This window comes from Melanostigma gelatinosum, assembly GCF_949748355.1.
Source record: "Melanostigma gelatinosum genome assembly, chromosome: 17".
Taxonomy (NCBI): Eukaryota; Metazoa; Chordata; class Actinopteri; order Perciformes; family Zoarcidae; genus Melanostigma; species Melanostigma gelatinosum.
Window position 1 is genome coordinate 18007870 of NC_136650.1, and position 17014 is coordinate 18024883.

Sequence of the window (17014 nt, forward strand, 5' to 3'; positions counted from 1 at the left end):
GCACACAGCGCCCTCTTGTGGTGAAACACTGAAACAACACTCTCACATTAGTTTGTTTTTTTCTTCTGTTTTAATCTGATATTAAAACACATTACAAAGTCAGTATGCAAATACCCTCATTTGTTAAATTAAATTATTGGAAATGGACAAGTGTCGAATAGGTTTTTGTTGATGTGAGCATAAATTAATTCATGTTTGCACCTTAAGCAGAGAGGCTCATGTCTTCAGTTTGGGAACTAATAAATATGGCACTACTTTACAAGTGTAAAATACAGGCATACCATGTTTGACATTAAGTATATATATATATATGTGGTTTTTTAAATATATATTGACTTAAACAATCAGCCCAGTAGCTCACACTATCAATCATACTGAGATAAAGCCAAAAGCATGATCATATTAAAGAAAATAATCCATATTATATGGAGCTTGTGAATGAAATCAGGCAGTAAGAAACCACTGAGAGAATAAGTGCATAAGAGATGTGTTTCCAGTGAGAGGAGTTCAGTCTGTTTGCATTTAACATAAAAAAAACACATTCTAAAGAAATGTTCAGAGAGCAGGCATTGTTGCAAACATCCTCCTGTAGCCCTTAAAGGACGTCACGCAGTGCAAAAACAAGACAGCTGGGATGCGACACAACAGTGCAATCAGTCGCCGCCTCGAGTGACACCAACACTGTTACTGGTAATAAGTCTGATCTACAGCAGAGGGCCGCTGCTGCCGAGTCGGTGAAACAAGAGTGTGAACTGGCAAATCATCGGCACCATTAAAGCCCTGTACGTGGACTTTACAGCCGCAGCGCTTCCTCTCGTCTTCAGGTTGTTCGTGGAGGCTCGAAGGATAATTCCGGGAAAATTACAACTCAGGTATTTTTGTTGAAGTTTTGGCCATTGTTTGTTGTTGGATTTGATGAGACGTGGGAACACAGTGCCATCAGATGTCGCAAGAAACAGAAGCAGTCGGACGACCAGACGCAACAGGTTTAGGGAACTCAACCAGGAGGCTCCCAATGTTTGTCTTTATATTGACAATATAGACATCAGGCTGAGAACACTGTACACCTCTTTAAGCACTCAATTATTTGCTGTTGTTTATTTCTTGTTAGCTAGTTGGTAGGAAGATTAATAGGAGCACAACACCCACAAATCTAATTTGGCTAACTCGGTCCGATTCTTGTGTTCGCACCATCTCACTTCTGTTTAAAAATATTGACACATTCCCACGTATCCAACTGGGCGAGTACATTATTGTTTCAGCTCCACATTAAAGCCACAATTAAAAATATTGAGTTGTAATAAACCAGAATTCATACTTTAAATACATATCAAACAGAAGCAGTATGGTCTTTGTTGTGGTGCCTCTTTGTTTCAATAAAAAACACACACACACGCACCCACCCACACACACACACACACACACACCAAAAAAGGAAGAAAATGGCTACCCCTAGAGCTTGGTTTTAGGCCAAGGCAAATTGTGTATTTTTTGAAAATTCTGTGTATTTACAGATTCACAAGTCTGTGACAGCTCAGTACGAGTCCATACCTGCTCTGCTGGATTAAATAGGAGGCGTGTCTCATTGGAGCTTGTTTTCTTCCTGAGTATTTTCTTCTATCACCACTATCTGTACATCTGACAACTGTCCGCTGGCGTCCAACTGCAGCCCCTGCACCCCCCCAGTCTGCACCTCCTGCATTTGGCACTGCGTCTCCTCCCCCCCGCTCTGGACCATCATGGTGGCCCCATCTCTGCCCGACTCCCCGGTCAGCTGCAGCTCCATCACTCCTACCCCCTGCTCCATTGGAGCCGGGTTGATCTCGATGACCGTGTGCTCCTGGCTGGTCTCCACCTCGCCCTGCATCACCTCCTGCTGCACCAGCATGGTACCGTCCACCACCTGGCCTTCTAAGGGCACCATCTCTGAGCCGCCGGCCTGCTGGCTGAGGTGCAGCAGCTCTACGGGGCTCACCACCGTGCCCAAATGGCTGGAGTCTTGCATGGTGGTGGTGCCCACCAGCGTGAGGCCCGAGGACGGGTGCAAGGTGATGGTGTCCGCCTTTCCGTCTCCGGTCACCATGTAGCGGGTGAAGAGCTGCGAGCCGGCGGGGAGCAGGGTGACCGTGTTGGACGACTGGCCCAGGCCCGCCATGGTGAAGGGCTGACCCACAGAGGACAGCGAGATGGGGGAGAGAACGGTGAACTGCTGGGGCTGCATGACGGCCTGCTGGTTGAGGGGGGAGGTCAGGAGGGTGGTTGTGGAGGCGGGCCTCTGGAGACGAGGTCGTTTGGTCGGCCGCTTGGTGGGAGTTTTGTTTTTGGCAGGCTGCGGGTAGGAAAGGAGCGCTCGCACCTGCTGCTGCTTCTGCTGTTCTTCCAACTGCACCTCCAGGTCTACACAGAGCACATAACAAAAAGTCGAAAACTAGATTCTGCTCGTCTTAATATTGATATTCGACAGCAATATTTTTCAGAGATGGTGGGAAAGCCCAAGCCAGCAAACGTCAAGTCCAATCTCCAAACATACACAACATTGACTCAATTCAAATCTGTCCTTTTTTTAGGAAAAACACAAGACGGTCTGTAGTTTGTAAGGCAGTTGTTCATCTTTTGTACTGACGATTCGACTGATGATTCTTGCCGATTCAAGGCAATGAATGAGATTTATTCTTTCAGAACAAGAAGTCAGAAATACTCATTGTCATTTAAATTGTACTTCAATGCATTACTAACATGTGTCATCCTTATTGCCTGCTTCAGATGCGGAGGTTTTAAACAGTTTGGCACTACTTCTTCACACCAAGAAGGAGGAGAGGGAATACCACGCTCACCTTTTGATCTGTGATTGACAGTCATTAGTCTAATTAGTGTTGACGGAAGGTGCGCATGCTGAATGTATCTCATCCCACCTCCTCTCGCTGCCTCGAATACACACAGTGAAACACAGAGATCGTTTTATCATTCAAGAGGTTGCGTTTCCTTTGGTGCATGAATTAGAAATTGATGCGTCCGTTTGTACAGAAAATGTCCAACAGACACATCGGCCAAACATTGGACAGCTGACTAAAGAACACGCATATCGAGAGAATCAGTGACTGCCTTTGCATGCGCACTAATCGAGGGAAATTTAAGTAATTTAAATACCTGTCATAGCGGCATTTTGATGTTAATCGGAGCATGCAGAGCTGCATGCAAACAGGAATATTAGTGGAGTATTCTTTTTTTATTCGCCATGTAAACAGCTTAGCAGCTGTATTGTCTTTTTCATGGTGAGTGTGGCAGCTCCTGAAGAGGAACCCTGCTCCTGTACTCACTGGTGAGCGTGCTGAGGACTTGCTCTGGCTGGGGTCCGTCTGCTGCCTCCTCCTCTCCAGCGTATTCTTGACGGAGTCGAGCAGGCCGAACACCTGGGCGAGGTTGCTGAGCACCGCCACCTCCACCAGGCAGGAATCTGGGATCAGCGCGGCAATCAATCAAAAGGGTCAGAAAGGAGGAACAAATTCAGCCTCTTGTAAACAACGCATCGTGAAGTACTCGGTCAGAATTGTCACACAAAAACCAACAGTTTGCATCCAACCGCAGCTGAATTTGCTGATTCTTCCCGTTCGTTGCTGGTTCGCGCGCCTTCGGGCGAGTATTGCGGCCGACATATGGTCCGTTTGGGTGACGCCATCCCAGCAGCCAGTACACATTAGCGTTGTTCCGTACCTGTGTCCTGTATGCCAGCGGGCTCCCTGCGCTGCTGCACGCCGTTCAGCAGCTCCACCAGCTCTGTGCTGATGTTGGTCACCACTTCCCCCAGCAAACCCACATCAGCGATGCCCTTCCAGAAGTTCAGCGTGTCCTCTGTGGATACAACAGACAACACACGCAGGTCTCAGTCCACCGGTGTGCTCCGTGTTTTATTGTGGAGTGAATTGTGCGGACGTGTGCTCTTTGTGACCTGAGATCTCGTTCATTTCCTTCTTCTCCGCCTCCAGCGAGCTTGAAATCCAGTCCATCTTCCCGCTCAGAACCTCTGCTCTGTCCTCGCCCACTGTCCCGCCATTACCCAGGACCACCTGAGCTGCAATTTACACAAAAAAGCGCACTTTAAAAAAAAGGTCGTAGTGGTAGATAACAGAAGAATCACAAGATACCTCATCATTTAAGACTTCATTGCAGTCTAAATCTGCTTAAGAAATGAATGTGTTTTTGCTTTAGACACATCTTTTTTAAGTTACTCTTACACTATGACATAATCTTGCACAAAACTGAAATGAATTATTGGTGAAGCCATGGCCGTGGTGTGTTCTCACCTTGAGAGGATGTGGGCGTGGTGAGTCCAGAGCCGTCAGGAGGGAACCGCGTGTTGTTGATTAAAAGGTCAAACTTGGTGCTGCGGCACGTGTTGGTGCACAGTGTGCTGTGCTGGTAGAAGTCCAGCTGACCGGAATCCATCATCTTTCTGGAAGAGCACAAATCATGAAGGGTTTCATAACAGTGAGTGGAAATAGAAGAGGTCCCATCAATACTGCCAAAGTATGAATCATTTCCCAACATTGCTTATATTAAAAAGGGCAGCGAGAAACAAAAGGGGATGTGAGTGAAGTTTGTTTTGGTTTTCAGGCCCACAACGAGCTAATAAAAAGGATAATATAGAGTTGATGATAATTCTCTGTGGGTTCATCACAACACCTTTCATATTACTTATGAATTTAATCAAAGGCCAAGGTGATATTTCATTTCATTTACAGCGCAGACGTGATGGCCTAACGTCGAGTGAATTTACTCAGAATATACTCATCGTTTTGGATATTTATTCAAGATGTACGAGTCACAATCTCTGCTCGTTACATCAGCCAAAGAACCTCTGTAAGGGTCCGCGAGCAGCAGGCTGTAATGAATTATAATGCTGTGTAGTGTGCAACAAACCAGAATACTGAAACATGGCTTTTTGGCTCACGAATCCAAAGATAAAGTCCCCTCACCTCAGCATAATCCCCCCCATCCTGATGGCTCTCTTCCAGTCTTTCAGAGTGGCTTTTCCAGAAATGTGCACAAACTGCTTCGGGCTGATCAGCTGGTCTCCATACTGGTGGAGAGAGGAATACAACAAAACACATTGATAAAACACTTTTCACTCTCTTTGTTGGAATGTGTTTTCTTGGCTGTGCTGCCTCAGCTTTTACAGTCCAAACGTACAGTTTTCTCTGCGATGCCGACAGCAGCCTGAATGACTTCTCAACCACTGTGGTCAAACACAATGATGAAGTTGCCATTTTGCTTCGATGAAGATGAATAACCCACCTTCACACATTTCACATTGATTCCCGGGCAAACGAATTTCTTCACGAGCAGCACAGCTTTACTGTCGCCACATGTTATGGGACAGCCAATTTCAACATCATCTCCATCAACTTGTTCTGAAAGAATGGAAAGACACACACACACACACAGCGTTTAAACCCGAGGAGGCCGGTGGTGGGGAAACGGAAGCGTCGCTAAATCTTTTCCAAGATGTCCAAATGTTATCACAGTCTTTTACCTGAATGTGATTCGACGGTCATGACGGCTGCGTCTGTTTCAGCAGATTCATCCCTGGAAAGAAAACAGTTCTCGGTAAAATAGAGGTATACTGTCTGGCTTTTATATATATCTACTTAGTGTCTTATGTTATGTTTATTCATGCAAACATCTAATGTCCAAGATGCAACAACGACGTTGCAACGCATCCAGTAAAGTTCCTGTTGTTACAGCCGTGTCTTGCGCTCCCATTGGCTGTAGCTCCCTGACAGACTGCCCCACAGGTCCAGATGTTGAGCATGCTTGATATCTGGAATGAGTCTGCGACGCATGTCTTTGAACAGTTCACACGTGAGGAGCCCTCTGAAGCCCGCGGTAATCAAAACCTAATTGTGGCTGATGGTCTGTAACAGCTTCGGTACGTACCCGGTGGCGATTGGCTGGAGCTGGAGGATGACCTGAGTCTTATTAGGGTCATCAGGGTCTCCTTCGCCGTCGGCCTTCACCATCACCACCTCCGCTATGGACACCGTGACCTCGTCGGTGGTCGCCATCACACTCAGAGTAGATTACAGAGGGGGGCTGCTTTCATACAACAGCTGTCCAGGAGTTTGTTCATCTGAAGGAAAAAAAAAATGGATGAATATATTTTTTAAATATAGAAACATAGCACAAGTTGCACCATGACATAGCTGGATACCAGAACCCAAAATGTTGTTTTAATAGCTTAGCATTAAGATAACTAGTTAACTGAACTTGTGTGTACTTGGTTTACATGTATGCATGTAACATAGTTAAAGTAGGGTAGTTTAAATGAAAGGTAATACAGCTGTCTGCAAGAGTTGTTAGCTGAGGACGAAGAACACAATAAACCAAACTTGATTTAAGAATATACAATTTTAATGTTATCTTGTCAGCTGAGAAACTTTAACAACCACTTGAAGAACATGATCAATACTTAAAAATGTATGAATTAATATCAGTCTAATATAACTTTATATACTCTATTATCTACAAAACATTGAGCTATTGGTTTTAATAACATTTCGTATTTAGCAATACTAACTTACATTAGGTTATTATCTATTATATAAATTATTATTTATGCAAATTGCCGATGCAGTCATACTTTTTTTTTTTTTAAAGCTGTCAAAATGTTTGGAGCAAAATGTAACGGTCACGCTTAATGTGTGGGTCTTTGCCTCGCGCATTTGGGAATAGAACCCCGCAGTTTTGAGTGATTTAGGGCAATGCTAACTGACGCGGGCTTTAGCAGGCCATTCAGTTACACTTCTAATTTCATCCGTTTTGTTGCATATAAACGAACTCCTATTTCCCCCAAAAGTTGAGTGGGTTTATCACGACCGCCGTGGGCAGAGGTCTGCTTTATGCTGTGGAGACCCACACAGCTAACGTTATAGTCACACAAGGCTCGGTAGCCATTACGGCTAACAACAGCAAAGGGCGTAACTTAATATGTGGGCAACCTGGACAATACTGCAAACTATACGGTCCGAGACGGGTAACGCTTGTGCATTTACAGTGTGACGGTTACGTGCCGCTTGTCTCTGAACCGTACGTCCCTTCGTAACTCTGCATTTTAACTCTCCGCTCCCCCTCAAAATGACGTCTCCCTGTGCGGCGGCACGTACAGCAAACAACGGCACGGCGGCGGCGTTGCCCCTCCATTCTGTGCGCGGAGAGCCTTGGCTGGCTGGCGTAAAAACACCCCAAAACACCCGGTTAAAACCACCGCTAGCGTCGTGAAAATCGGCTGATAATTTACAGCCACGTATATTCTACAATCGCATAGCAATAAAATAGCTTGTCCTTACCGTTTTTATGGAGAGAAACGCAGCCCTAGATTGAGGAGAGCTGACGCGCATGCGCACTTCGGCAGATGTAAGCTTGACTTCCTGCAGAACAGCGCTCGCCTTGTTTATCACGCTCTTGTAAACCGCGACAAAAATCAACTATAAACTAATTTAAATGACGAAAGTATATTTATTAAATAGAGAGTACAGCTTAATTCACATGTAGTGGCACCGTCTGTTTGTATATGTGTTGTTTATTAAGATGTAGCTCGTGGATTGTGTCTATTCTGCTTGTGTTGTGATGAAGTACTGTCTGAACCGTTGTATTTGAATTGTTTGACATTTCGAATACTTGGTGTTATAGCTTCAACGGTCATAAACGTCGGTCCTAACCCCCACCGATGGACATGTGTAAATTAACATAACGTTTCCAGTTTTTTAAGAATTTAAGTCATCACACAGCCAGTCGATCTCACAACTGCTTAACATGGGACTCACTGAAAGTTGTCCGAGTAGATCAACATATATTCTCGATTGCTAAAATAAAATGGGTTTCGGCTGCATGACTGCAGAAGGAACTGTAGATAGACAAATGAAATGGTTTGTTTTTGAACATATAAGAACGGGGCGCCAGGACATGTGATCACTAGCAGCCCCTGAGTTAAAAATTATGCTCCCGAAATCTCTTGATGGCGATTCCGCAGAAAGAGTGGTTATCCCCACCCCTCCTGTGCCAAACATAGCAGAAGCCCTTTTTAACCAATCCTTTGAACATACCACCTACTCACCAGTGGGAACATGTACCTCACTCACGGGTCAAATAACTGGGACGTTACCTCTGCGTACTGGTGCTTTATGGTGGGTTATATAATAACCATGCAGAAAAACTATTATCAGTGGAAATATGTAGTCAATACTTTATTATTTGTCGGAATTATTACACTTTATTTTGTACATTTTGCTGTCGAAGAGCATGCTGGGTAAAATAAAGGCGGGGCTACATTATATGGTTGACTCTCATTGGTTGCTCTCCGCATCTTCCAGCTAGTGTTGCGTTCAGGTAATGTGAGGAAATCATTGAGCACCTAGAAAAAACAACGTCCGTGGAATTGATTGTTGTGAGTTGACAGAGATGTGGTTCAAATAAAAGCCATCACGAAAGAAGTTTTCTGTACATTTTGAATGCGCTCTCGCAATCAGCCTTGATCCATATAAAAGATAATGAAATAGAAAAACAGATGCAGGGCTGTAGACAGGATATTAGAAATACGAAGGTTTGAAGCTTACATCTAAATCTCCAGAGGTAGCACCCGTTTATTTTGTATCAGATTGTTTTCAGATATAACTGTGATTATTATAATATTTGAATTAAGTTTAACATTGTGTTAATAACCTTGCTAAAATACTGTATTATATGATTGAAAATATCAGCAATTATAGGCATTATAGACTCATCTTAAACTTGATACATCATACTTGATACAGGCAACACTGTCACCAGAGATATAAAACACATTTAATTTCTATGACATTTATTGCCAAACTAGTGCTAATATGGACAACCTATTTAAATGTTGTTTGTTTTCCTATTGAACCGGTTTGTAGCAATATCTCACTTTTAGCAACTCAATCTAATCATGCCTAATGTACGTAACTCTTGTTTTGGATAAAAGGTTGCATGGTGGACTTGTCCCTGTAATAACATGGCAATGTGCAAATCTTTATCACCATTAAAATATCAGAATAACCAATCTAGGTCGTAATAATTATCAATCTGTCAGAAGAGGGTACCAAACCAGTTAAAAGACAACAACAAACAAGCTTTGAGTCCAGACATTATTCATTGTACATCTATTTATTTTTTTTAACCAATCAATAAAATCACATCAAATATAAAATAAATAACATTTATTCAGTAAAGCTGTGAAATGTGACCATCGGGATCAAGAGCTGAACAGTTTTGTGCTTTGTACCACCCCGCAGGCCAAACACCGGCTGATGTTTTCTGGTACAAAAGCCCGACCAGGTTGGTTTAATCATTCCTGTGAACAAAAATACACAATTAAAGACATAGTTCCACATTCTGGGGAATTTGGTGACCTATTTTCTTTCTTAGAGAGGAGGAGATTGATATAAATCTCATGCTCAAATGTGTGGCTGGGGCCAAGTTGTGGTTAGCCTAGCTTAGCATAGAGACCAAACGCAGAGGCTCTTTCAAAAGTTAATACATATGCCTATCACATCTAAAGCTCACCAATTACCCATTATACCATGTCTGTTTAAACAAAAAATTTTAAATCGGCAATTTGTGGTTTTACGGGGATTTACATGCTGGAACTATTTCCTGACGAAAAACAGTTTATCCATCCGCACATTACTGAGATGCTACTGTTGGTGAGCACATGCAGGTTTTAGTATATGTGTCTGTCCATGCGCCAATGGTACCAAATCTGGCAACGAGAGTGGTACAAATTGTCTCATCTAATTCCCAGAAAGAAAGCAAATAAATGCATTTCCCAAAATGTTGAACTACTCCTTTAAGATTACGGTAAGAGAGGCCGGGATCTGGACAGTTGGTTGGCCACCATCATTATCATGGTCATTACACAGGACGGTTTGTCGTATTACGAATGCTGTCGTAAATAGTATTACTATTATCTTATGTATTACTGTATTCGTAAAACTTGACGAGGAATACGCTTATTTCTTCCCATTCAAAAAGCCATTTCTTATTTGTGTCTTTCCAAAGTTGTCCTTGAAATGTAACCAGTGCTCTCCAACGCTTTGAGGCTGCCATCTTCGCACCGTGCAATGCAATGGGGCCTTTCTGGCGCGCAGTGCTCAGGAATGGGAATCATGCTTACTGGAGAACAGTTGGCCTACAGCACAGTTTTAACATACAAATTCAAACAATTAATACACAATTCAACCCTGTTCAGATGAGATACACAAGCGAGAATGGTTGTAGCATTAAACACAGTCAGGCTGGTTGTCAAATGGTGATTTGGGATGTTGCAAGGACATTTAGTTAGATTTAAACCCAGCTACAACAGATGGTGGTTGATTAGGAAGTTTGTTGTTAGAATCTGTAAAGAGACGACAAAATAAAGGGATAATGCAAATGTTTTAGAACCACTAGATCCCCCATACAGTCTATATCAACTGACCATCAGCTGGTGTTAGTGTATAAGTCGGTAAATTCCAAACACTCTTCCACATGTAAACGCTTCAGTTATGTTTGGTATGTCAAAGGTACTAACAAAGAATTTCTTCTGTGCAGCTTTAGGATTAAGGAAAATCTTTAGAAACAGCTGTTTGCCCTAAACCCCAAACAGCTGAAGGTGATGTTCGGACATCCTTTGTTTTCAGTCAAACACATCTTTCCTACTGTTGATGAGGTCATTACAGATTTGATGACTGAGAGGTAGCACACTTGATGTCTTGCTCCTGTTGATGCTATGAAACAAATGCCTAAAGGCCACCTACTCTAATTACAATGGCCTGTCTCTATGTATACACCTTAATCTATTTTTTCTTTTTTTTTTACAGAAGCATTACTCATCTATTCACGGAAAGGTTTAAGTCAGTTTGGCGTAAGTGCACATATAGCTGACAGTAGCAGGAGCACACTGATAAAATATGGTGACACTCCGTTCACACTATCAATTAAATAGCTTTCAGTAACCTTATAGCTTTCATCTCTATAGATTTCACTACTATTTACAATATTATAATCACAAATGATTGCAGGCAAAGCGTCGCACAAACTTTGACAGATAGAAACCCACAATAGTGCTCTGTGAAATGGATCTGTGTCTTCTGTATACTCAGTGGTCCACTGACTCCGGGGGCTGTGAAAAGCAATGTTGGCAACACTCTAAGAACTATGACCCGATCACCTCTGCACACTTGTGTCATCCGAACCTAGCAAGGCCCAAAAACAGCTCAGCTCATGCTACACCACATGGCTTTAGAGAAAACAAACTTGCCTGTTAAGATACACATCGGGATATACAATGCCCCCCCCCCCGCCCCCGCCTGATTAGAAAAAAACCCCGGCTGTGGGAAGAACCCACACACGACGCACAAGGTGAGGAAGTGATGGATGGTGATATCACGGGGTGCTGAGCCTGAGTGACTTGGTTTCGATGGACAACTGTGAGACGAGGTGAACTCTTGGCGTGACAGGACAGTGTTTGGACACAGAGAGTTCACAGTCAGCAGTGGCAGCCCCTTTCGGGGGCCGCGGTAGCGAGTGCCTCTTCGTCGTCGGCCGGGTAGAGGACCTTGGCGGTGAGGCCGCTCTTGACCCCGTCCCAGCCGTCGCGGGTGACGATCTCCCCCATCTTCATCAGCTCGTAGATGTCTTTCGTCAGCAGCTCGAAGGCCCGGTCCACGTTGCTGTTGCACTTGGCCGACGTCTCCACGTAGCGGATGCCCATCTCGGCCGCCAGTTGCACCGCCTCGTCCCGGCTCACCTGGCGGTCCTTGTTGAGGTCGCTCTTGTGGCCGATGAGGATGTAGACCATGTGGTGGGGCAGGATGTGCTCACTCACCTCCTTGTGCCACTCCCGCACATGCTCAAAGGTCTTGCGATTGCTGAGGTCAAAGACCAGGAGCCCGCCCACGGAGTTACGGTAGTAGGATGTTGTGATGGACCTGGTGGGTACATAGATTAATCACATGTTGGTGATTCAAGGCAACATTATCTTGATTAAGCACTTTTGAACATCTGGGACAGCTCTGATAAACACACAACTTGAAACCTGCCAGCAAAGGCTTTCCACTATCCTGACTGGATGTGATATCCGGAGTCTTTTGGAAAAGGTCTCAAGTCAGTCGAGACAAGTCCAAGTCAAGTCTGGGGTTTTGTTAAAGCAGGTTTCAAGTCAGTTGAGAGAAGTCTGAAGTGATATGAGAAAAGTCCAAGTGTTTATGGTATAGTTACTGCACCCTCGACCCACAGAATTAAAAGTGTTTCAAGTCACAAGTCACAAATACAAGTCAGGTCTCAAGTCCTGTCACGCATGTTAAATCAACCTCAATATGCATAAAGTGAAGCTGAGTCTTTCTGGCCACTGAATGCTGACCACTGAAATGACGCTGCATTTGAACATTTTCAATTAGGTCTAACAATTAAAAATAGTCATGGTACATTTAAGGTAGCCCACACACAGACTGCCTGTCCCTGTCCGATCTATCGTTCTGCAATGAAATATCAGGTTTGTCGTGTGCCAGTTTGTATTTTCTAATGTAAATGTATTAGGCTTTTGCATTATTCATGCACACTATTGACTAAATAGGCTAATGAAGGTATTAAAAGTACATTTTGACACAGAGTACCTTTATAAGACACTGGGGATGTATGGCGGTATTGAATTGAATTAAAATTAATAAAATTCCTCAAACCCGACAATAAACATGACTCATTGGGCCTCCTAAAGGTCTCTGGGCCGGGGTCCCAGCCTTACCAACATCCACACAAACCCTAATCCGTGCACATGGCGGCTTAAAAAAATGCCGATTGATTTCACAAACACTTCTTCTCATAGTCAGTTAAGACAGAAGTGGAAGTGTGGTGAAGTCTGAAGGAAAACACCCTCTGAAGATTTGCCTTCAAACGGGAAAGCAGATCTAAGAGCGGAGCTGCTTCTCCACACACACACACAACACACACACACACACAACACACACACACACACACACACACACATACTTGCTTTAAAGGAAATTATCCATGACAGCAAGAACACAAGCAACAGAACAAGCAACAGGGCATGATGAATGCCAAAAGAAAAATGTATTTGAGGATAGAGTTGACATCATTGTGTGCCCTGGAGACTGTGGAGTCGATGCCTCATGGAATAAAACTGGAGCCTAAATATGAGGAGGCATGGCCCATCACCCATGAACGAAGGCAATGATGCAGCTCCATTTTCAGTGTTATTATATAGGGCATCATAGGATCGAGGCCTATATAATCTCCTCCTGACCCCTTTCTCCACTGTTCACACTCACTTTATTACATCACAACGAGCGAGGGAATAGCCGTCATTTAATTTCAGGGAGTTTTCATTTTACAATAGCAGCCAAATCACGCGACATCGAACCAAGGCCCCTCCATTTAGCGACAAAATCTACTCGGTGAGGATTTGGTCGTCGCATTCAATCCAGACTAATTTTGTGTGAGCCACATTTTACTCGGTTACGTACCTGAATCGTTCCTGACCGGCCGTGTCCCACAGCTGAAGCTTTATTTTCACCCCGGGCTCGATATCAAGCGAGCGGGCATAGAAATCTACCCCGACCGTAGGATCCGCCACATCACTGTAGATTCCGTCCGTGAAGCGTTTCAGCAAAGACGACTTCCCCACTGTCGAATCCCCGAGTAAAATGATTCGGAGCTGGTATTGCCACAAAATATCCATGGCATGACTAGAAGAGGGGATACCAGCAGAGTGCGTGTGTGTGAGAGTGAGTGTGTGCGTGTGAAACAAAGAAAGCCCTGTGCGCGGCGTGTTTACATGAAGCCCCGTCTCCTGCTGCTGCTGCCTTGCCTTCTGCTCTGGAAGAAAGAGACGCGGAGCACAGAGCGACCGCAGCAACCATGTGATAGATTCACCTATGCTCTACTACACAGTGCACTACAACAATACAACATTTTGCACTCGTGAATTATGCAGTTGCATGTCTTGGAATGACAGATAATCCGAAGTGGAATTTTAAGGCGTAAAAAACAACAACATCATTTGGTATTTCCTAGACATATCAGCTTTAATTTAGCCATAAATCAGCTTATTTTTGCTGAAGGAATTTCATCTAAGAACATGACATGTAATAGCAATATTTCGCAAGTGTCCATTTAGCGCATGACTCCGTTATCTCAAAACCGCAAGAGACAGATCAGTGGAAGGAGACAGGTTGCTGTCCGTGGTTCTGAAGTAGGCTATGCCCGGACTGTTCAGTATATTTCTCTCTTTATACACAATATTTATACACAATTACTCACATACAGCTTTCTGTGTGAAAAATATGTAAAACATATCTGCTTCTGTTGGTATTAATGTGTCTAAGTCACGATAAATCTAAAAGACAGTAAGGATTCCCCAAAACACTTATAAATACATATCCCATAATGCAACGGCCCCATGTGACCTATGAAGACCAATCAGCTGCTCGGCGCTAGCGTATAAAAACCCACGAGACACTCTACTCAGTCTCTTCCTCTTCAAGTCTTCCTTGAGGATCGTGCGCGACAAACTAAGAACGCCGGTAAGGTTTCAACTATTCAGCTCCACGCACACTTAAGTTACATGTAGATAAATGGTAGTTAGCTTACCCGTAGTTAGCTTACCCGTGGTTAGCTTACAAATCACTATAATGTATTGATGTTAACGCCAAGTTATTGGCTAGCCTGTGCTAAAACGTGCTACAATTACTTAAGCCAACTGTTAGCTTATGTAACTGTTAGCTAACGAAAGTTACTGTTTTCACGCGGGTAACATGAATGATCCACGAGAACAGCATGGTGTTACATTTACACAATTGTACACATTGTGCCGGCTTGTAATGCTGGCTGTGTTGGGGCTAACGCTTCACTGCCTGATTTAATGTTAGCCTAATGCTAACGTGTGAACCACGTGGCAGTGTCCTTCTTAAACCGGCCTTCAGATCTCCATAACTTTACTTTAGATGACTAATTTACATAAGGCACAAATGTCAAAATGAAGTTGTATGTAACGTCATGCATTTAAAAACTGATACATTTAAAATACGCAACACTACAGAGTAATTATTAACATCCTGCAACCTAACTTGTGGACTTTCTACAGCACTTTAGAATATGCATTGACTTACCTACTTTGTCTCCCCTACAGAATCAACCTGAAGCAGGCGCTCTACCTGACCTCATGGCTCTCTGTATAGCATCCAGGTATGTTTATTTCTATCAGTTTCTACATAAGGCTCCTATCGAAGCCGTTCATGCTCTCCAGTAGCAATGAATGGTCAACAGGAAGCCAAGAAGAAGACTTTTACCGACGGTCGCTGTTCAGTTTGAAAGTAACTGCTACTGCAACATTAAGGGGAAGGACATTCAGACTAAATGACGTTGAGAACAAGCTTATATGTAAAGTGCTGACTATTGACTCATAACTACTCCTTTCTGCAGGAATTGGGTGACGACCTTGGAAGGGCGGAACATGATCACGTCATCACATTCAGGTACTTTCTGAGCCTCATCTTGAATATAAATGCTTCTGGCTGTGATTACAAACTTGCCCTCACTGAAAATTCATGATTGAGACACTTTTTGACTGAGCCACATGTGACCACTTATTCTTTATACAGCGGTGGTGGATTTTCGAAACTAACTATTGTTCCCTTTAGGTGACTCTCATGGCTGATGCATACGTGACTGGATGAGAACTTCTAATATAAAGGTAACGTTTTATTATCTGTCTGATCACACGATAGCACGCTATCATAAGGACCGGGGCTTGTCTGTAGCTCTAGGTTCTCAAAGTGCGTGCAAGATAATGGGGTGGTCTTTGACTGGTGTGGCCTCTTCTGCCACAATCAGCCACTCAACTATCCGACAGACAGTTCTGTGATGAGCGTTCATGTTCTAATAATTCTCTTTCTACTATAGGCATCGATCTGAGCTTGAATCTGGTGGCCTTGCCCTGTGGGCTGTAATACCTCCCTGGTTGGAAGGTATGTAGAGTGATATGCTAGTTTCTCTTATTTATTCTGATCCATGATGAACCAACGGCATTGGACTGTTGGATGAAATTTGCGGATATGGAACTGAGATCAAACTTTGACTAATGTGTTGTGCAAAAAAAAAAAGTCTTGTGCTAAATTAGTTTTATTTTGTCATTCCAGTGGTTGTGTCCACCTGTGCAGACTATCTGAGCTTGAACCTGGTGGCCTTGCCCGGAAGGTATGTAGAGTGATATGCTAGTTTCTCTTATTTATTCTGATCCATGATGAACCAACGGCATTGGACTGTTGGATGAAATTTGCGGATATGGAACTGAGATCAAACTTTGACTAATGTGTTGTGCAAAAAAAAAGTCTTGTGCTAAATTAGTTTTATTTTGTCATTCCAGTGGTTGTGTCCACCTGTGCAGACTGCAGACTATCTGAGCTTGAAACTGGTGGCCTTGCCCGGAAGGTATGTAGAGTGATATGCTAGTTTCTCTTATTTATTCTGATCCATGATGAACCAACGGCATTGGACTGTTGGATGAAATTTGCGGATATGGAACTGAGATCAAACTTTGACTAATGTGTTGTGCAAAAAAAAAAGTCTTGTGCTAAATTAGTTTTATTTTGTCATTCCAGTGGTTGTGTCCACCTGTGCAGACTGCAGACTATCTGAGCTTGAAACTGGTGGCCTTGCCCGGAAGGTATGTAGAGTGATATGCTAGTTTCTCTTATTTATTCTGATCCATGATGAACCAACGGCATTGGACTGTTGGATGAAATTTGCGGATATGGAACTGAGATCAAACTTTGACTAATGTGTTGTGCAAAAAAAAAAGTCTTGTGCTAAATTAGTTTTATTTTGTCATTCCAGTGGTTGTTGGAGCCCAGCCGGACTATGAGGAATTTGTCTGTTCAAACTGCCATGGAACTCAACATTGATTTGTGTACTGTCATGGAATGAAATAAATCACCTAATACTA

The 17014-nt window shown here is 43.4% G+C and overlaps 2 protein-coding genes and 1 long non-coding RNA gene across 4 annotated transcripts; 1 reads left to right on the plus strand and 2 right to left on the minus strand.

The window, feature by feature from the left end:
* Nucleotides 1-128: 128 nt before the first annotated feature.
* Nucleotides 129-6091, minus strand: gmeb1 (glucocorticoid modulatory element binding protein 1). The gene is given in 10 exon segments (XM_079288581.1): nt 129-2397; nt 3318-3341; nt 3344-3454; nt 3712-3849; nt 3947-4069; nt 4302-4450; nt 4974-5077; nt 5293-5408; nt 5531-5583; nt 5935-6091. Coding segments are annotated over 10 exon segments (1761 nt in total). The 5' UTR covers nt 6063-6091; the 3' UTR covers nt 129-1582.
* Nucleotides 6092-11385: 5294 nt separating this feature from the next.
* rab42a (RAB42, member RAS oncogene family a) lies at nt 11386-13756 on the minus strand. Its single transcript, XM_079287456.1, has 2 exons — nt 13536-13756; nt 11386-11981 (listed from the first exon to the last, which is right to left on the minus strand). The coding sequence occupies exons 1-2, from the start codon at nt 13748-13750 to the stop codon at nt 11540-11542; spliced, it is 657 nt and encodes a 218-aa protein (XP_079143582.1). The 5' UTR covers nt 13751-13756; the 3' UTR covers nt 11386-11539.
* A 792-nt stretch (nt 13757-14548) lies between these two features.
* Nucleotides 14549-17014, plus strand: LOC306791778. Of its 2 annotated transcripts, XR_013772771.1 has the most exons (9): nt 14549-14594; nt 15200-15255; nt 15493-15545; nt 15711-15763; nt 15973-16037; nt 16209-16266; nt 16436-16500; nt 16671-16735; nt 16906-17014. It is a non-coding gene; the product is annotated as an uncharacterized lncRNA (long non-coding RNA). The 2 variants fall into 2 exon arrangements; XR_013772772.1 differs by lacking the exon at nt 16671-16735.

Bases quoted from the DNA above. Each gene is read 5' to 3' on its own strand.
- rab42a (XM_079287456.1), bottom strand. From the start codon at position 13,750: ATGGATATTTTGTGGCAATACCAGCTCCGAATCATTTTACTCGGGGAT. The intron at 11,982-13,535 runs GTACGTAACCGA...TGTACCCACCAG, and splicing joins GCCGGTCAGGAACGATTCAG to GTCCATCACAACATCCTACT.